Raw genomic sequence first — 21,539 nt, 5'->3', positions numbered from 1 at the left:
TAAATGATGTAATGTAGCCCAGTTCCCTGCTCTTGGACTTCATGTAAATGAAGCCATGGGACTCGTCACTGTCTTCTTTTAGTCAGTATTGCTTTAAAAGCCTCTGTGCTGCATTATATAGTTGGTTCCTTTTTATTGCTGCATAATATTCTGTTATACTGATGTATCATAACATTTATCCGGTTTACTGTGGGCAGGGCATTTGGGTTGTTTTCAGTCGTTTCTCCACCTTACAAGTGGTGCTGTTGTCAGCATTCTTATTCATGGCTTCTAGCTTACAGGAGTGAAACTGCCCAGTCATAGGCATGCCTGTCTTCACCTTTAGTTGATAACGTTTTCCCCACACCTCAGGCGACTAGAACGCCATTGGCTCCTCAGCTAGCCTTTGGGTACTTGCCAGCTCCCTTTCATCCGAACCAGACTTGGAGGGGAGGCTGATAGAGAGCTGGGCCAGCTCAGGTGGCTGAGCTGCTCTCCTGGCAGGGAGGGGTTGTCTTCTGTTCTCAGGCTTTGTGAGAGAACCTGTTGCAGTTCTTTGTGAAGTCCGTGAAAAAAGCACACCCAGCTCTCAGTTGTCTTCTAGTCTTCACATGCTTGTAACCCTTCTTCCTACCAGGGCTTTCAGTGCGGGTCTCTACCTTCTGCTCCCCAGCCTTGCAGGTGGGAGTTAGATGCTGGAGCACATCTCTCAGGAGAGCAGGGCTGCACCTGGGGACTGTCGCTCTGTGTTTCTGGGCTCCACGACTTCACATACTGTGACTGGAGGCAGACAGGAGCACTGACCCCATTTTCAGCTTCCCTTTGCCAGTGCAAGGAAGTTCCTTGGACTGTTGTTACATGTGTTCTCATTCGTAGTTATAGGGCAGTGGCCAGTTTTTGCCTGTTTCATCATCTTCATGGGTATTTGTTTTTCATTGTTTAATTTTTAATATTTTTAATCAAAAACATATATTCACAGTAATAAGTCAAACAGTATAGAACAACTTAGGATGAGAAGTGGCTGGCTCTAACCCTCCCTCCCCATTCTCAGTCCTCCCCAGAGGCAAATTCTTTTAACCACTTTTAGTTTTGTTCTTCCATTTCTTACTTCCTGAACTCTAAATTATATGCATTGTCCTCATTTCAACATAAAACCAACTATAGACCTCTCTGTTGGAAAAATGAAGATTTAGCTCATTTACATCACTCCCATGTTCCCTTTATTGTGTAGGATGAGTTTTTAGTTACTGTATTGGTTACTTTTGATACTTAAAAAAAGAATCTGTTTCTTGTTCTGCTGACTTTTTTTTTTTTTGGCTGCGTTGGGTCTTTGTTGCTGCACGTGGGCTCTCTCTAGCTGCAATGAGCGGGGGCCACTCCTCGCTGCGGTGCACGGGCTTCTCATTGTGGTGGCTTCTCTTGTTGCAGAGCACGGGCTCTAGGTGCATGGGCTTCAGTAGTTGTGGCACGCAGGCTCAGCAGTTGTGGCTTGCAGGCTCCAGAGTAGCAGGCTCAGTAGTTGTGGCACACGGGCGTAGTTGCTCCGCGTCATGTGGGATCTTCCCGGACCAGGGCTCGAACCCATGTCCTCTGCATTGGCAGGCGGATTCCCAACCACTGCGCCACCAGGGAAGCCCCGTTCTGTTGACTTTCGAGAGCATCATTTGACGTTCTTCCTTGAACAGTGAGGCTATGAGCACCGCTTTCTCCTTTTTTCCACTTTTTCTCCCCTTTGGGCTGTAAGCTGTTTCACTTTTATATCAAGGTTGCTAACTTCTTGAGTTGGATATTTAGATTTTTTTTAATTTCAGCCTTTTTTCTTTTCTAATACATGTAGTTAAGATGATAAATTTTCTTCTAATCATGGCTTTAGCTGCATCCCACAAACTGTGATATATCTTTTTTTATTGTCATTTTTTTATAACATCTTTATTGGGGTATACTTGCTTTACAGTGGTGTGTTAGTTTCTGCTTTGTAACAAAGTGAATCAGTTATACATATACACACGTTCCCGTATCTCTTCCCTCCTGCGACTCCCTCCCACCCTCCCTATCACACCCCTCCAATTGGTCACAAAGCACCGAGCTGATATCCCTGTGCTATGTGGCTGCTTCCCACTAGCCATCTACCTTATGTTTGGTAGTGTATATATGTCCCTGCCTCTCTCTCGCTTTGTCACAGCTCACCCTTCCCCCTCCCCATATCCTCAAGTCCGTTCTCCGGTAGGTCTGCGTCTTTATTCCTGTCTTACCCCTAGGTTCTTCATGACATTTCTTTTTTCTTAAATTCCATATATATGTGTTAGCATACGGTATTTGTCTTTCTCTTTCTGACTTACTTCACTCTGTATGACAGACTCTAGGTCTATCCACCTCATTACAGATAGCTCAATTTCGTTTCTTTTTATGGCTGAGTAATATTCCATTGTATATATGTGCCACATCTTCTTTATCCATTCATCCAATGATGGGCACTTAGGTTGTTTCTATCTCCAGGCTATTGTAAATAGAGCTGCAATAAACATTTTGGTACATGACTCTTTTTGAATTATGGTTTTCTCAGGGTATATGCCCAGTAGTGGGATTGCTGGGTCGTATGGTAGTTCTATTTGTAGTTTTTTAAGGAACCTTCATACTGTTCTCCATAGTGGCTGTACCAATTCACAGTCCCACCAGCAGTGCAAGAGTGTTCCCTTTTCTTCACACCCTCTCCAGCATTTATTGTTTCTAGATTCTTTGATTATGGCCATTCTGACTGGTGTGAGATGATATCTCATTGTAGTTTTGATTTGCATTTCCCTAATGATTAATGATGTTGAGCATTCTTTCATGTGTTTGTTGGCAGTCTGTATATCTCTGGAGAAATGTCTATTTAGGTGTTCTGCCCATTTATGGATTGGGTTTTTTTTTGATATTGAGCTGCATGAGCTGCTTGTAAATTTTGGAGATTAATCCTTTGTCAGTTGCTTCATTTGCAAACATTTTCTCCCATTCTGAGGGTTGTCTTTTGGTCTTGTTTATGGTTTCCTTCGCTGTGCAAAAGCTTTGAAGTTTCATTAGGTCCCATTTGTTTATTTTTGTTTTTATTTCCATTTCTCTAGGAGGTGGGTCAAAAAGGATCTTGCTGTGATTTATGCCATAGAGTGTTCTGCCTATGTTTTCCTCTAAGAGTTTGATAGTTTCTGGCCTTACATTTAGGTCTTTAATCCATTTTGAGCTTTTTTTGGTGTATGGTGTTAGGAAGTGATCTAATCCCATACTTTTACATGTACCTGTCCAGTTTTCCCAGCACCACTTACTGAAGAGGCTGTCCTTTCTCCACTGTACATTCCTCCCACCTTTATCAAAGATAAGGTGACTATATGTGCGTGGGTTTATCTCTGGGCTTTCTATCCTGTTCCATTGATCTATCTTTCTGTTTTTGTGCCAGTACCATACTGTCTTGATTACTGTAGCTTTGTAGTATAGTCTGAAGTCAGGGAGCCAGATTCCTCCAGCTCCGTTTTTCGTTCTCAAGATTGCTTTGGCTATTCGGGGTCTTTTGTGTTTCCATACAAATTGTGAAATTTTTTGTTCTAGTTCTGTGAAAAATGCCAGTGGTAGTTTGATAGGGATTGCATTGAATCTGTAGATTGCTTTGGGTAGTAGAGTCATTTTCACAATGTTGATTCTTCCAATCCAAGAACATGGTATATCTCTCCATCTATTTGTATCACCTTTAATTTCTTTCATCAGTGTCTTATAATTTTCTGCATACAGGTCTTTTGTCGCCTTTGGTAGGTTTATTCCTAGATATTTTATTCTTTTTGTTGCAATGGTAAATGGGAGTGTTTTCTTGATTTCACTTTCAGATTTTTCATCATTAGTGTATAGGAATGCCAGAGATTTCTGTGCATTAATTTTGTATCCTGCAACTTTACCAAATTCATTGATTAGCTCTAGTAGTTTTCTGGAAGCATCTTTAGGATTCTCTATGTATAGTATCATGTCATCTGCAAACAGTGACAGCTTTACTTCTTCTTTTCCAATTTGGATTCCTTTTATTTCCTTTTCTTCTCTGATTGCTGTGGCTAAAACTTCCAAAACTATGTTGAATAATAGTGGTGAGAGTGGGAACCTTGTCTTGTTCCTGATCTTAGTGGAAATGCTTTCAGTTTTTCACCATTGAGGATGATGTTGGCTGTGGCTTTGTCATATACGGCCTTTATTATGTTGAGGAAAGTTCCCTCTATGCCTACTTTCTGCAGGGTTTTTATCATAAATGGGTGTTGAATTTTGTCAAAAGCTTTCTCTGCATCTATTGAGATGATCATATGGTTTTTCTCCTTCAGTTTGTTAATATGGTTTATCACATTGATTGATTTGCATATATTGAAGAATCCTTGCATTCCTGGAATAAACCCCACTTGATCATGGTGTATGATCCTTTTAATGTGCTGTTGGATTCTGTTTGCCAGTATTTTGTTGAGGATTTTTGCATCTATGTTCATCAGTGATACTGGCCTGTAGTTTTCTTTCTTTGTGACATCCTTGTCTGGTTTTGGTATCAAGGTGATGGTGGCCTCCTAGAATGAATTTGGGAGTGTTCCTCCCTCTGCTATATTTTGGAAGAGTTTGAGAAGGATAGGTGTTAGCTCTTCTCTAAATGTTTGATAGAATTCACCTGTGAAGCCATCTGGTCCTGGGCTTTTGTTTATTGGAAGATTTTTAATCACAGTTTCAATTTCAGTGCTTGTGATTGGTCTGTTCATATTTTCTATTTCTTCCTGATTCAGTCTTGGCAGGTTGTGCATTTCTAAGAATTTGTCCATTTCTTCCAGGTTGTCCATTTTATTGGTATAGAGTTGCTTGTAATAACCTCTCATGATCCTTTGTATTTCTGCAGTGTCAGTTGTTACTTCTCCTTTTTCATTTCTAATTCTATTGATTTGAGTCTTCTCCCTTTTTTTCTTGATGAGTCTGGCTAATGGTTTATCTATTTTGTTTATCTTCTTAAAGAACCAGCTTTTAGTTTTATTGATCTTTGCTATTGTTTCCTTCATTTCTTTTTCATTTATTTCTGATCTGATTTTTTTTTATTTCTTTCCTTCTGCTAACTTTGGGGTTTTTTTGTTCTTCTTTCTCTGATTGCTTTAGGTGTAAGGTTAGGTTGTTTATTCGAGATGTTTCCTGTTTCTTAAGGTGGGCTTGTATTGCTATAAACTTCCCTCTTAGAGCTGCTTTTGCTGCATCCCATAGGTTTTGGGTCGTCGTGTCTCCATTATCATTTGTTTCTAGGTATTTTTTAATTTCCTCTTTGATTTCTTCAGTGATCACTTCATTATTAAGCAGTGTATTGTTTAGCCTCCATGTGTTTGTTTTGTTTACAGATCTTTTCCTGTAACTGATATCTAGTCTCATGGCGTTGTGGTCGGAAAAGATACTTGATACAATTTCAGTTTTCTTAAATTTACCAAGGCTTGATTTGTGACCCAAGATATGATCTATCCTGGAGAATGTTCCATGAGCACTTGAGAAAAATGTGTATTCTGTTGTTTTTGGATGGAATGTCCTATACATATCACATTGTTTCCTTATTTATTTTCATTTTGGATGATCTGTCCATTGGTGAAAGTGGGGTGTTAAAGTCCCCTACTATGAATGTGTTACTGTCGATTTCCCCTTTTATGGCTGTTAGTATTTGCCTAATGTATTGAGGTGCTCCTATGTTGGGTGCATAAATATTTACAATTGTTATATCTTCTTCTTGGATCGATCCCTTGATCATTATGTAGTGTCCTTCTTTGTCTCTTCTAATAGTCTTTATTTTAAAGTCTATTTTGTCTGATATGAGAATTGCTACTCCAGCTTTCTTTTGGCTTCCATTTGCATGGAATATCTTTTTCCATCCCCTTACTTTCAGTCTGTATGTGTCTCTAGGTCTGAAGTGGGTATCTTGTAGACAGCATATATATGGGTCTTGTTTTTGTATCCATTCAGCCAATCGGTGTCTTTTGGTGGGAGCTTTTAGTCCATTTACATTTAAGGTAATTATCGATATGTATGTTCCTATTCCCATTTTCTAAATTGTTTTGTGTTCATTATTGTAGGTCTTTTCCTTCTCTTGTGTTTCTTGCCTAGAGAAGATCCTTGAGCATTTGTTGTAAAGCTGGTTTGGTGGTGCTGAACTCTCTCACCTTTTGCTTGTCTGTAAAGGTTTTAATTTCTCCATCAAATCTGAATGAGATCCTTGCTGGGTAGAGTAATCTTGGTTGCAGGTTTTTCTCCTTCATCACTTTCAGTATGTCCTGCCACTCCCTTCTGGCTTGCAGGGTTTCTGCTGAGAGATCAGCCGTTAACCTTATGGGGATTCCCTTGTGTGTTATTTGTTGTTTTTCCCTTGCTGCTTTTAATATGCTTTCTTTGTATTTAATTTTTGACAGTTTGATTAATATGTGTCTTGGCGTATTTCTCCTTGGATTTATCCTGTATGGGACTCTCTGTGCTTCCTGCACTTGATTAACTATTTCCTTTCCCATATTAGGGAAGTTTTCAACTATAATCTCTTCAAATATTTTCTCAGTCCCTTTCTTTTTGTCTTCTTCCTCTGGAACCCCTATAATTCGAATGTTGGTGCGTTTAATGTTGTCCCAGAGGTCCCTGAGACTGTCCTCAGTTCTTTTCATTCTTTTTTCTTTATTCTGCTCTGCAGTAGTTATATCCACTATTTTATCTTCCAGGTCACTTATCCGTTCTTCTGCCTCAGTTATTCTGCTATTGATCCCATCTAGAGTATTTTTCATTTCATTTCATTTATTGTGTTGTTTATCATTGTTTGTTTCATCTTTAGTTCTTGTAGGTCCTTGTTAAATGTTTCTTGCATTTTGTCTATTCTATTTCCAAGATTTTGGATCATCTTTACTATCATTATTCTGAATTCTTTTTCAGGTAGACTGCCTATTTCCTCTTCATTTGTTAGGTCTGGTGCATTTTTATCTTGCTCCTTCATCTGCTGTGTGTTTTTCTGTCTTCTCATTTTGCTTATCTTACTGTGTTTGGGGTCTCCTTTTTGCAGGCTGCAGGTTCGTAGTTCCCGTTGTTTTTGATGTCTGTCCCCAGTGGCTAAGGTTGGTTCAGTGGGTTGTGTAGGCTTTTTGGTGGAGGGGACTAGTGCCTGTGTTCTGGTGGATGAGGCTGGATCTTGTCTCTCTGGTGGGCAGGTCCACGTCTGGTGGTGTGTTTTGGGGTGTCTGTGGAGTTATGATTTTAGGCAGCCTCTCTGCTAATGGGTGGGGTTGCGTTCCTGTTTTGCTAGTTGTTTGGCATAAGGTGTCCAGCACTGTAGCTTGCTGGTTGTTGAGTGAAGCTGGGTGCTGGTGTTGAGATGGAGATCTCTGGGAGATTTTTGCCGTTTGATATTATGTGGAGCTGGGAGATCTGTTGTTGACCAGTGTCCTGAAGTTGGCTCTCCCACCTCAGAGGCACAGCACTGACTCCTAGCTGCAGCACCAAGAGCCTTTCATCCACATGGCTCAGAATAAAAGGGAGAAAAAGTAGAGAGAAAGAATTAGTAGAAGTAAGAAGAAAGAAAGGAAGAAAGGAAGGAAGGAAAGAAAGAAAGAAAGAAAGAGGGAAAGGAGGGAAGGAAGAAAGAAAGAAGAAAAGGAAAGAAGGAAAGAAAGGAGGGAGGGAGGAAGGGAAGGTGGGAGGAAGGAAGGAAGGAGGGAAGGAAGGAAAAAAGAAAGAAGATAAAGTAAAATAAAATAAACTATAATAAAGTTATTAAATTAAAAAATAATTATTAAAAAAAAACGGACAGATAGAACCTTAGGACAAATGGTGGAAGCAAAGCTATACAGACAAAATCTCACACAGAAGCATACACATACACACTCACACAAAGAGGAAAAGGGGAAAAGATCATAAATCTTGCTCTCAAAGCCCACCTCCTCAATTTGGGATAATTCGTTGTCTAAAGGAGGGAGGGAAGGAAGGAAGGAAGGAAGAAAAGAGAAAGAAAGAAAAAGAAAGAGGATAAAGTAAAATAAAGTTAGTAAAATTATTAAGAAAAAATTAAAAAAAAAAACGAAAACGGACGGATAGAACCCTAGGACAAATGGTGGAAGCAAAACTATACAGACAAAATCTTACATAGAAGCATACACATACACACTCACAAAAAGAGGAAAAGGGGGAAAAAATCACAAATCGTGCTCTCAAAGTCCATCTCCTCAATTTGGGATGATTCATTGTCTATTCGTGTATTCCACAGATGCAGGTACATAAAGTTGATTGTGGAGATTTAATCCGCTGCTTCTGAGGCTGCTGGGAGAGATTTCCCTTTCTCTTCTTTGTTCTCATAGCTCACAGGGGCTCAGCTTTGGATTTGGCCCCGCCTCTGCGTGTAGGTCGCTGGAGGGCGTCTGTTTTTTGCTCAGACAGGACGGGGTTAAAGGAGCCGCTGATTCGGGGGCTCTGGCTCATTCAGGCCGGTGGGAGGGAGGGGCGCGGAGAGCGGGGCGAGCCTGCGGCGGCAGAGGCCGGCGTGACGTTCGTTGCACCAGCCTGAGGCCCGCCGTGCGTTCTCCCGGGGGAGTTGTCCCTGGATCCCGGGACCCTGGCAGTGGTGGGCTGCACAGGCTCCCCAGAAGAGGGGTGTGGATAGTGACTTGTGCTCGCACACAGGCCCCTTGGTGGCGTCAGCAGCAGCCTTAGCGTCTCCCGCCCGTCTCTGGGGTCTGTGGTTTTAGCCGCGCCTCGCGCCCATCTCTGGGGTCCAGCTTTTAGCCACGGCTCGTGCCCGTCTCTGGAGTTCCTTTAAGTAGCACTCTTACTCCCCTCTCCTCGCGCACCAGGAAACAAAGAGGGAAGAAAAAGTCTCTTGCCTCTTCGGCAGCTCCAGACCTTTTCCTGGACGCACTTCCGGCCAGTCTTGGCACACTAACCCCCTGCAGGCTGTGTTCACGCCGCCAACCCCAGTCCTCTCCTTGCGCTCCGACCGAAGCCCGAGCCTCAGCTCCCAGCCCTGCCCGGCCCGGCGGGTGAGCAGACAAGCCTCTCGGGCTGGTGAGTGCTGGTCTGCACCGATCCTCTGTGCGGGAATCTCTCCGCTTTGCCCCCCGCACCCCTGTGGCTGCGCTCTCCTTCGCGGCCCCGAAGCTTCCCCTCCACCACCCGCAGTCTGGGCCCGCGAAGGGGCTTCCTAGTGTGTGGCAACCTTTCCTCCTTCACAGCTCCCTCCCACTGGTGCAGGTCCCGTCCCTATTCTTTTGTCTCTGTTTTTTCTTTTTTTTTCTTTCTTTTGCCCTATCCAGGTACGTGGGGAGTTTCTTGCCTTTTGGGAGGTCTGAGGTCCTCTGCCAGCGTTCAGTAGGTGTTCTGTAGGAGTTGCTCCACGTGTAGATGTATTTCTGGTGTATTGTATAGCACAGAGGACTCTGCTCAGTACTCTGTAATAACCTCCAAACTCAGAACTCCACACTGCAGAGGCCCTCCTTTCAACGTGCTGCCTCTCCGCTTCTCCGCAGGTCACAAGCAGAGGCCTATTGTCATTTATTTCAAAATATTTTCATTGTTACGTCTTCTCTGACCTGTAGGTTATTTAGCAGTGCATTTATTATTTTACAGGCATACGGAAACTTTATAGTCATTATTTAATCCTAGCTTACACTGTGGTCAGAATTTGTATTTTCTGCAGTTGTTGAGATCCTGTATTTGTTGGGTCGTTTATTGTGTTGTTCAAATATTCTATATTTTTATTAATTTTTAATTCACATGTTCTATCGGTTATTGAAAATGGTATATTAATTTCCCACTACAATTGTGTGTCTGTTTCTCCTTGTAGTTCTTTATATATTTTCTTCATATATTTTGAGGCTCTGTTAATAGATGCATGACAGTTTAGAATTATTAAGTCTTCTGGTGATGAAACCATTTATCATTATGAATTGTATTTCATTCTGTACTTCTAGAATAGTGTCCCTTTTGCTGTCTTCCTGTGGTCACATAATACGTGTCCCTGTAAGCAGCATGTAGTTGCTTTTGTTTTGTTTTGAAGCCTGTGTGGAAAACTTTGTCTTTTAATTAGGGCTTAGTTGATTACTGACATGTTTGTGTCTGTGGTTACAGTGGTACTGTTTGCTTTCTGTCTGTTCTGTGTTCTGTTTGCTCTGCTCTTACGTGCTTTTGGCCTGAATTCCAATTATTCTGTTCCCAGCTGCCACCCATTATTAGACATTATAGTTTCTTACCTACTGTTCTGTTAGTGGTTACCTTAGAAAGTACAGCCTTCATACTTGACATATCAAAGTGTAATATAGATTGGTATTTTCTCCAAACAATGCAAGGATATCAGAATGTTCATACTCCAGTTATCCCCCTTCAAGTTATATTGCTGAAATGTACACGTGTGTTTGGGGGTGGTGGTGTGGTGTGTGTTTTTGTACTTTTGGGCCATGCTGTACGGCTTGCAGGATCTTAGTTCCCTACCCAGGGATCCATCCCGGGCCCCCTGCAGTGGAAGCTCGGAGTCCTAACCATTGGACTGCCAGGGAAGTCCCACGTGTGTATTTTTTTTAACCCTACAAGACTTTTTTATGTAACCATTATTCATTTACGTTTACCCACATATTTCCCCTTTTATGTTACTTTTTATCCTTTCTGCATCTGCAAGCTTCCATCTAGGATTTATTTTCATTTTGACTAAAGAACACATTTTAGTATTTCTTTTGGTTGGACCTTCAGGTGATTATTCGTCTCTTTCTGAAAATGTCTTTGTTTCACGCTTTGTGGGTGTATGTGTGTGTGTGCGTGTGCGTGCGTGCGTGCAGAAGGATTCACATTTATTGGTTCAACTACAGTACCTAACATTTGCTAAACATGTATTTCACACTAATTGGTCACATTTCCACAGGTTGTCAGTTCACAGAAAAGGGCCCATCCCTTGCCAGATGGCAGGGTAGGAGGTACAGAGGGCCTGGGTAGCAGAGCCCGCCAGCTATCACTTGGTCATGCAGGATTGATGGAGCCAGGTTGGCGGGCAGCTCTTGGCCGGCCCTTTGGGGATAGGGGCTCAGAGATATCCTGTTTACTCAACTCCTACACAGGACTGTGGGTAGAGGTGGGCCTCAGGTAGGTAGCCCAGGGGTAGGCTCATGGATGAACGTGCCACCAGAGCTCCTGAAGGTGGGGTCATGGGAGGCGGTGTTCTCTGTGCCTTGGATCATAGGAAGGAAATGGAGGCCTCTTCAAGGGGTTGTGGCCCCTGGCCGGACAGGTGGGAAGGACTCCCCAGACATGATACAGACATTACAGCGCAGACACAAGCCCCTACAGCAGGCCTGGGATGGCAACACAGACAAAAACACCAACACCCCAGGGCAGGTGGGGTTTCTTTCCCAACAGAAATGTGGAGACAGAGCAGAAGCAACAGTATTCTTTTCCCACAAGATTCCTCAGAGAGGAATAGACCAGGACGTCACTCAAGAGGTTTTTTTTTTTTTTTTTCCTTTTCATGGAAATTTGAGTCAGCAACATTATCACCTATTGTAAGATATTTCAGAGAAAGAAAACAGTGGTCACCAAAGGGCAAAAATGACCCCTGGCTGGCAGGGCTGGCTCCAGGATTTGGAAGGCCAGCCTCCACCAGTAAGACAGCTTTTTTCTTGGGCTTGAAGCAAGCTCTGGCCTGATTCACAGGCTGCCACTGATTCCTGAGCAGGCTGTGGCTCAGGGGGGACTGGATTAGGCAGAGGGACCAGGCACCTTGTGAGCTGGTAGAGCCGGGGTCACTGTGGCTCATGTTGCAGGACAGCCAGAAGTCTTCACGTCTCAAGGGAGCCCAGCTGTGGCCAAAGAGGAAGCCCCAGCGTGTTCTCTGGGGCCCCTGCCTCTGAGGTAACAGTCCAGGTCTGGCTCCCAAGACCAGAAAAGAAGCCGTTGCTTGTGGTAGCCAGCAGAGGGGTTTCTGGGGACCCTGTAATTAAATACACATCCCTGAGTTGTGGCCCTAGAAACCCTTGCCTCAAGGCTAATCGGTTTCCAGCACCTGGTGGAATGATTGCCGTTTCTCATCCTGAGACACAGGTAAACATCATTTCACAGACACTGGACATAGATGCTTCAAGCTGAGGGAAAAGGGAGGAACGATCAACTGCAAAGGCGGAGAGGGGAGGGCAGGGGGACTCTCATGGGTCAAGTTGGGGAAAGAGTGGTGGGTTTGTTTACTTTTTTGTTTGTTTCACCATTATTTTGAAGACTAATTTTACTTGATATTCAGTTCTTGACTGGCAGGTATATTCTTTCAGGACTTTGAAGGTATCATTCAAGAACCTTCTGGCTTCCACTGTTTCTGGTGAGAAGCCAACAACTAATTTTTTTTTCTTTTGAAGGTAATCTCTCATTGGCTGCTGACTTATTTTTCTGTCTTTGTCAGAAATGTCTTTCAGATGCATAAATTTGGTTTATTTATTGATAGCGTCTAATTATCTGCCAGATTCTGTCTTGTCTTTTATGCTTGAACATACTGAACAGTTAAAGTCTCTGCCTGATAACTCTGTTATTTGAAACCCCTGCACATCTGTTTCTGTTGTAGATTGTTTCTCTTATTTTTTCTTTCATGTGATTTATCTTCCTGATTGCCTGGTTATTTGTTAGTTTGCTTGTTTATTTTTAATGCTGGACATTGTATATGAAAAATTATGGAGGTACATTCATCCTGGGGTGGTGTTTTCTCCTGCAGAGACTGGCTTCTCTTCTGGGAGGCCGCTCAGAACACTAGACGCCACGCCCCCGGTGCGGTTCGGCCAGTGAGGTCATTGGAAGCCGCCTCAGGCTCTGGGGAGCCCGTCCACGTCAGTTCTCAGGAACACAGGGGTTCTCGACTGTGGCAGGACTGACCTTTAGGGCCAGAGAGCTCTCCGTTGCGGGTGCTGCCCTGTGCGTTGCAGGGTGTTCAGCATATCTGGCCTCTACCCTTCAGATGCCAGTGGCACCCTTCCCCCACGGCTGTGACAGCTAAAAATGTCTCGGGGAACCACTGGTCTAACACATGTTTGAGTCCAATTCAAAGTGAGACGTTTGTCTGTTCTCTCCTTGGCAGGCCGTGGAGCCCAGTTTTTAATCCCAGTGGCTCTATGAGACTGTCCAAGGAATTAAATAATTCAGGTGGATTTCTGTCAACAGTAGTTATAATCAGTTTTTAAAAGTACTTGTGATACTTAGAAAAGTAGCCTTCATTTGCCAGGGACTGCGATCTAGAAAATTAAGTTATGGGGCCCAGCTCATTCCCTCATAAATCAGACAAAAATGTTTCATAATAGTTAATCTAGTTTCTATTAGTAATGTTCTAAAGCTGCACTGAGTTTTTTAAAACAAGAACGGTAGATAATTGACTATAGAATTGATACAATAATTGTTTTCCTTTTCTAGGTCACCTACAATGGCTGGAGGATTGTTTGCCATGAACAGAAACTATTTCAGTGAACTTGGACAGTATGACAGTGGCATGGATATCTGGGGAGGAGAAAATTTAGAAATATCATTTCGGGTAAATTTTTTTTTGCATGCTTGATTATTAACTGTGTGCAAGGATATAATTTTCATTCATGATCCCATATTTTCTGTAAATTGTCTTTGACTGTCTTTATTAACAAATTGTCCTTAATGAATACTACTTTACCACAATCTATAATGTGGATAATACCCATTCAAAATATCAAAAGCCTATAAGAAGCCTTGCATTTATTTTGTAAGAATTTAAAAGTGATAGTTGTAATGAATAGTTGGGTATGTATTAAGAAGTCTTCATGTGCATTTAATCTAGAGTTTTGTTCTTTCTTTGTCCATTTGTTAATCTTATTTGATAACCCTAGATATATATAGTTGGGGTCATCAGATTTTCCTGACTGCGTGAGACCATCCTGGTTCATACCTGATCTCCTGGAGAGATTATTAACAGCTCCTCATTTCACTTTCAGGAGTAGCCCAGCTGATAAGATAAATGATATCAACACCTGCGTATAGGTTACTGAACCCTTTATATATACCGTTCCCTCCAGCTGCTAAGGTTGGGCAGATAACAGCTGTGGGTGGGGTCTGTGGCTCAGCTGTGGTGGTAAGACGGTCTTTGGAAAAGGCAGAAAGAGGGCAAGGGAAGAATTCAGATTTCTCTCTCTCAGCAGAGGGCCCCACTCCCCGCCTCCCATCTCCCGGTCTGCCTAACAGATTCCCCCCCGTTCAGATACCCTAATACCTTGTGCATATGCCATTTCGTATTTTTGCAAATGTATTTTCCTACTTAATCTTTAGAATTTGAAAGTTGCAAGGTATAATAGATAGTATTAGGTCAGTCTTTGTAGATAAGGTAATTGAGTCTCATAAAAATTGAAATAACTATATAAAGTAGCTCAGTCAAGGGCAAAATTTAGACCAGAACTAAGATCTGAATCTTAATCTAGAGTTATTCTGTATATTTTATAAAAAAAATTTTTTTTTCTAAAAAATGGTGTTTGTATGTTTGTATGTGTTTCATGAGAAAGTACCTGTAGAACTGAGATTAGAGGATTGATGAGTAAGCATTCTTTGTCCCTAAGTCCTGAAGGTCAACTTCCTTGATGTGTTAAAACAACACGTATGGTAAGTACAATTTTAGACACAGGGTAGTAAAAGAATATTGCATTTAGAGTTTTGTTTCTTTTTAATCGTAAAGACAGATAATTTTTTACACACTTTGACTTTATTCTATTTGAATAGTTATATCTAATAAGATAAAACCTCTTGCAAGGTTTCACAAACACCTGTTTCATGAAAATTCGTGCATCGATTTCACAGCACTGTGAGGAACCATTAACACATATTCTGCTTCTGACCAGATTTGGATGTGTGGAGGTAAGCTCTTCATCATCCCTTGCTCTAGAGTTGGACACATTTTCCGGAAAAGGAGACCATATGGTTCTCCAGAGGGCCAGGACACCATGACACACAACTCCTTGCGGCTGGCACATGTCTGGTTGGATGAATATAAGGTGAGATTAAATCTCTCACCGAGAAGGATGGATGATAAGGCTAGTAACTCCGTTGGCTTTGGCTGCTTTTCTCTCTTCTCTTCACCCAGTCTTTCACTCATTTTTGTTGTGACTCCTTTTTAAATTTCCCAAGCATCTAGTCTGTGAGAGGTAATATAGCAGCCAGCACCAGAAGAAACTGTGCTTCTCTTCAGTTTCTTTGTCTTCCTGTCCCCTCCTGTGACTCCCACAGAGCCTGGCCCCTCTTCTGCTCACTGGGCTTTGCTCTGACCCAGTCCCCCTGCTTCCCCTGTCAAGACCCTGCACACATTGTATTCCTTCCCACCTCCTCTTCTGCCATATGCAACTCTCAGTATTTTCTTTGTAATGGCTTTTTTGAGGTGTCATTCATTTAAACAAAAAAATCTATTATTTTTCATTTTTCTTTTTTAAATTCAGGAGCAGTATTTTTCCTTAAGACCTGATCTGAGAACCAGAAGCTATGGAAATATCAGTGAGCGTGTTGAATTGAGGAAGAAGTTGAATTGTAAATCATTTAAATGGTATTTGGATAATATTTACCCAGAGATGCAGATATCTGGGCCCAATGCCAAACCCCAGCAACCCATTTTTATCAATAGAGGGCCAAAACGCCCCAAAGTCCTCCACCGTGGAAGGGTAAGAAAGTGATCCTAGCAAAATGTTTCATTAAATGTTGTGTGATATAATAAATGACATTGTAGACTTAAAATATTTAAGGATAGCCCCTGGCTTGCCTTCCATTATATTCTTTTTAGGAGAATTTCCTCTACTCAGGTGTAAGACCTGAGAAATTTTGATATCTTTGCTGTTTATATTAAGATCCTTTACCTGCCAGTGTTAAAGAGAACATGGCTTCTCTAAGTTATGTGCTGGCTTCCAAGAGGATAGCTATAAATGTGAATATACAAATAAAGGCAATGTGAGTGAGCGTAAAATTCACTTGTTAGAGACCAGTCCAAAAAGGAAAACAAAGGAGAAATGGGGCAGCTGTATACTGCTGGCCTCAGCTCTGGAACTGAGTGCAGACAGGAAGTGAAAAATGGTGGTCAGGGTCTAAGTGGTGGTACCAAGTCAGGTTTTACATCCGACGTCCTGAGCAGTCATCTGAGCTTAGCAGAAACCCATTGATCAACCGCAATTCTTTAGATATTCCCTTTTGGTTCTTATAAAATTTCTTCAGTTTTATAATATCACTTCAATTTTAGATGTCTAGCCATAAAATCATACCTTTTTCTTGAATCATTTCTTAGAATTTGCTTCCTGAAAGTGTAGATATTGTAATTGTTGCCCGAATTTCCCTTTTGTTATAAAGAAGGCATCCCTCTCCTGGTTCTTTCACAATGCCAGCAATTCTTAAGTGGCTAAAATTAGGCCTAGAGCCTTCTCCTATCTTCTTGTTCTATCTTATAAAAGTCATCAAGGTGTTTCTTATTAGGTGTTTTCTCTTTAAGTAAAAATAGGTACCAGTGTATGTCCATATAGTTGAAATCCCTTACCATTATTATTTTTGCCTTGCATATCTAATCACATTTAATATTTAAACTAATCATTTTACTTAGACTACATACTCTTTGCTTTTATGTATCTCACCTTTGGCACTCCTGTGGCAGTTTTAATCTGTCTCCAGTTAGGTATGTGTATTTAATTATGTACTGTCCGTTTGTGCCTTTTGTTCTTATTTCCTGAGTTTCATTTTAAGGTTCTTTAGTGGAGAGATGGTATTTAATTTCCTTCCTCCCCTATAGTAGATTAGTAAACTTGTATCTTTAGGTAGAATTTCTACTTGACACTGCCTGCATATATTGTTAAAATTGCCTACAACCTTGAAGTCTCTATTGTGATACTCCTATGTGCTAAAGCTAGAATTCAGTAATAAAAAATGCTTATCTTTTTATGACCTTTAGAATCCATACCTCTGGAATAATATTTTCATATTTCCTCTAAAACCTCCTTCTCTAGCATTCTAAGGCATCTTCTGACATTGGTCTTTCTATACCTACCAGCTTGTCAAGAGCAATCTCTTCTTTTACAGCTCTATCACCTCCAGACCCACAAGTGTCTGGCGGCCCAGGGCCGCCCAAGTCAGAAAGGAGGCCTAGTAGTGCTTAAGGCATGTGACTACAGTGACCCAAATCAGGTGAGTCAGGCCTCTGGGCTCTCAGCCAGTCCATGGACAGTGTCCTTCAGTGAAGGAAAGGGAAGCTGCTGGCAGTCAGCCTTGAGGAGGGAGGGGCAGACATCAAGATTTTAATCTGACTTTTTAAAAATTATATTGTTTTGGGGTTTTTTGTTTGCTTTTTAAAATTTATTTTAATGAGGCATAGTTGATTTACAATGTTGTGTTAATTTCTGCTGTACAGCAAAGTGATTCAGTTATACATATATATATTCTTTTCCATTATGGTTTATCACAGGGTATTGAATATAGTTCCCTGTGCTATACAGTAGGACCTTGTTGTTTATCCATTCTCTATATAATAGTTTGCATCTGCTAATCCCAAACTCCCAATCCATCCCTCTCCCAACTCCCCTCCCCCTTGGCAACTGCAAGTCTGTTCTTTGTGTCTGTTTTGTAGGTAAGTTCATTTGTATCATTTTTTTTAGATACCACAGATAAGTGATACCATGTGATACTTGTCTTTCTCTGTCTGACTTCACTTAGTATGATAATCTGTAGGTGCCTCCATGTTGCTGCAAACGGCATTATTTCATTCTTTTTTATGGCTGAGTAGTATCCCATTATGTATATGCACCACATCTTTATCCATTCATCTGTTGATGGACATTTAGGTTGTTTCCATGTCTTGGCTATTGTGAATAGTGCTGCTATGAACACTGGGGTGCAACGTATCTTTTCAAATTATGGTTTTCTCCGGATATATGCCCAGGAGTGGGATTGCTGGATCACGTGGCAGCTCTATTTTAGTTTTTTGAGGCACCTCCGTACTGTTTTCCATAGTGGTTGCACCAGTTTACATTCCCACCAGCAGTGTGGGAGGGTTCCCCTTTTCTCCACACCCTCTCCAGCATTAGTTATTTGTAGACTTCTTAATGATGGCAGTTCTGACCAGTGTGAGGTGGTACCTCATTGTAGTTTTGATGTGCATTTCTCTTATAAGTAGCAACGTTGAGCATCTTTTCATGTGCCTGTTGGCCATCTGTATATCTTCTTTGGAGAAATGTCTATTTAGGTCTTGTGCCCATTTTTCGATTGGATTGTTTCTTTTTTTTGTTGTTGAGTTGTATAAGCTGTTTGTATATTTTGGAAATTAAGCCCTTGTCAGTCACATCATTTGCAAATATTTTCTCCCAGTCTGTAGGCTGTCTTTTCGTTGCTTACAGTTTCCTTTGCTATACAGAAAGCTTGTAAGTTTGATTAGGTCCCACTTGTTTATTTTTGCTTTTTTTTTTTTTTTTAACCTTGGGAGACTGACCTAAGAAAACATTGGTACAATTAATGTCAGAGAATGTTTTGCCTTTGCCTATGTTTTCTTTTAGGAGCTTTATGGTGTCCTGTCTTGTATTTAAGTCTTGTGTATGGTGTGAAGGTGTGTTCTAACTTCACTGATTTACATGCGGCTGTCCAGCTTTCCCAGCACCACTTGCTGAAGTTAAGTTGTTTACGCTGGGAATGATTTTAGAGATTTTAGAGATCATCTATCTAATACTGTTGTGGTCTCCTTTGTACATTTTCCCTACCTCTGGTCATTGTTTGTCATAGTAATATTTTGTTTGTTTAGAGCATTATTTGTACTTTGCAGTTACAGAGAATGAATTTGAGTTATATAGAATTAATTGAAAGCTATATGAATTTGTTAGAAATGGCAAAGGACATGCATCTTCTTTCTGGCCCAGAACATTAAATCTGCATTGGATGAATCAGAATTTGTAGAGTTTTCTGTGAAATTGAGTTTTCCTAATTGATTTTTAGTAGTTCATCAGAGGAAACAGCACAATTTCAGTTCATGTCATTCACATAATTTATTCTTATGTGTCCTTTCAGCAATATTAAGTGAACCTAAAAATAAGCAGAAAACTTACTGCAAACTGCTTTGTATCTGATAAAATAGCATAACCTAACATTGGTCTAATCTCCTAGTTGTAGTGCCTCAAGACTGTAATGCTCAAAACATGTCGTAAGTAAGCAAGCTTCATTGACTTACGTTTCCATTTGAGTGGTGGATGGGGTCATTCAAGAATGAAAAGAACACTTGGGCCCTTTTTGGATAGGGTGTGTCCTTTGAAATTTCATAGATCACATCTTATTTCTAGGAGAGTTCATGCGCACTATCTAAGGTGTTAACATACTGGAAAACATGGTTTAGAGAGGGTTTTGTGCCACGTCTGGGTGCGAGGTGTCAGTGTTGTAGACACGAAGCGTTGAACTGTAGTGAGGGTTTGGTGGTTTGGGTTGTAGTAGGATGAGGTTGGTGAAATTTGTTCCAGGAACTGCGAGAGGTTTGAGGAGATGGAGTTACACTCTCCCGCCCGCACTATGTTGTGACTGCACAGAATCGCACTCACACCCCAGCCACATGTGGCTGCTGAATTGGTGACTTTATTTCATTTTAGTTAGATTTCATTTCCTCAGTCACACGTGACACACTCCCAGCGCTCCGGAGCCGCGTGTGGAGATCATAAAGCATCAGCATCTGTGTTTACTGGGGCTGTCATGGCGCCGACGGGGAGCCTTCTCTTCGTACCAAGAGGCAGCACACATACGTTTTGGGCCTGTAGGTAGAAGCAGTAATGAACAAAATAATTCAGAGGATAGGAGAAAATGTTTTCCTTTTCAATTTAGTGATGGTGCATGTTGGAGAATAAATTTATTCATTGCACTTGGCCATTTCAGCCAGTTTCAGGCCTTTGTTCTTGAAAATAATCTGAGACACCATAAAGACAACTATCCTCAAAGATCATTTGCACGTCCAAGGAGAATCCCGCTTTGGGGCCATCAATGAAATTGTAATCTCAGTGCAAATATTATTATGAGCCGGGAATGGAGTATACTGTTCCACAGGATGATGGGATATGACAGCTTATGCACATCATCACTGCCCAACAGATGAGGGAAATATGAAAATCATAGCCTCATGTGTTTTCTTTGTACAGAAGGCAAACCAGCCGCCTCACTGGGCTCCTTCAGTTCTACACAGTGTGAGAATTAAAAGCATCGTGTAATTGCGAAATCCTGGAATTGGGGAAGAGCTACAATCTTGTGCTCAAATACAGTCAATTAAGTTAATTCAACCACTGCTCACATTTCTTCCTGGAATTGCACCTCACTTCCTCCTGTGTTAATTCACTCCATTTTCAGATAACTAAGCTGGTCTGTTCCTGCTGTAAGAGACCATACAAAATAAATCCCTTCTTCCACAAATGTGTGAAGTGTCGTGCCGTCTGCATTTCAGAATCTGAAGCAAAACTTGAGGTTTTGATCTTTCATTTTCTTCCTTAGATTTGGATTTATAATGAAGAGCACGAATTGGTTTTAAACAACCTCCTTTGCCTGGATATGTCGGAGACTCGCTCATCAGACCCCCCACGACTCATGAAGTGCCACGGGTCAGGAGGATCCCAGCAGTGGACTTTTGGGGTGAGGAGACAGACAAGGCTGAGGGAGGGAGCACGGCAGAGGGACTCATATCCTGCTTACCTTGTAGAAGGTTGTTCTGAGTTTGTAGCATCCCATAAATAAGTAAGTAATGTGAAGTGTTCCACGTCTCTTCTAGATTACTGTCTCTTCTTTACCATATTCTGGCAATAAGTTTTTTAACTTAAAGCAAGTAACTGGTGGTATTTTTTTCTTGCCACCACTTTATTTTCAGAGGAATAATCGGCTGTACCAGGTGTCAGTTGGACAGTGCCTGAGAGCGGTTGATCCACTGAGTCGCAGAGGCTTTGTCGCCATGGCCATCTGTGATGGCTCCTCCTCACAGCAGTGGCATTTGGAAGGTTAGGGTGGATGCTGTGGCTGGAACGGTGATTTGTCATGCTTGTCCTCAACATGGAGACGCCTGGGACCCTAGCAGAGGTGAGACAGCAGCCACAGTAGAGGTCGCAGCCCCGAGTGACCATCGGGAGGTGAAGAAGTATGGTTCACCAAGAGGTTCAGGTCATTTCTCAACTGCTGTTAAGGAATTTCTTACTTACGGTAGGAAACCAGAATGCAGTTTTAACTCTCTAAAGAGTCAGGTTTGTATAGAAGGATAAAGCCCAGGAAATTGACATGTCTTTTCAAATTTATTTATGCTTCCTTTTAATCCCCTTAAATAATGGAGTGGCGTTTATCTGATCAGGAACTTGTCATGATTTCCTTTCTTAGAAGATTTTGTAGATGACAGTTAAATTTTTTTTTAAATTTCTAATACCATGTTCTAAATAGTTTTAAATAAACTGATTGAATCCACATTACGTTTAACTTCAGAAGGCATCATTTATAAGATTATATTTAAGAGCGTTAACTATTATAAATTATTTTGATGAATTATGGTACTATATACATTTACAATAAAGGATCCTTTTAATTATCTAGGA

The 21,539-nt window shown here is 41.4% G+C and overlaps 1 protein-coding gene across 2 annotated transcripts in view; it reads left to right on the top strand.

Annotated features, from left to right (window-relative positions):
- The window catches only part of GALNT11 (polypeptide N-acetylgalactosaminyltransferase 11), a 54,666-nt gene extending 33,127 nt beyond the window's left edge, over positions 1 to 21,539 (top strand). Inside the window, exons 7-12 of one of the 2 annotated variants that reach the window (XM_022577254.3) lie at positions 13,387 to 13,504; positions 14,829 to 14,981; positions 15,420 to 15,638; positions 17,035 to 17,139; positions 20,461 to 20,598; positions 20,831 to 21,539. In XM_022577254.3, coding sequence (XP_022432962.2) covers positions 13,387 to 13,504; positions 14,829 to 14,981; positions 15,420 to 15,638; positions 17,035 to 17,139; positions 20,461 to 20,598; positions 20,831 to 20,962 — 865 coding nt within the window. In that variant the 3' untranslated portion in view covers positions 20,963 to 21,539. The remainder of the gene's footprint in view (positions 1 to 13,386; positions 13,505 to 14,828; positions 14,982 to 15,419; positions 15,639 to 17,034; positions 17,140 to 20,460; positions 20,599 to 20,830) is intronic. The other variant, XM_089917180.1, reaches the window with a different exon arrangement.

This window comes from Delphinapterus leucas, chromosome 9 (assembly GCF_059928025.1).
Source record: "Delphinapterus leucas isolate spDelLeu-1000000601 "Yukka" chromosome 9, BTC_Dleu_Yukka2, whole genome shotgun sequence".
Lineage (NCBI taxonomy): Eukaryota > Metazoa > Chordata > Mammalia > Artiodactyla > Monodontidae > Delphinapterus > Delphinapterus leucas.
Note: the sequence above shows the minus strand (reverse complement) of the source record. Positions and strands in the feature narration are given on the sequence as shown.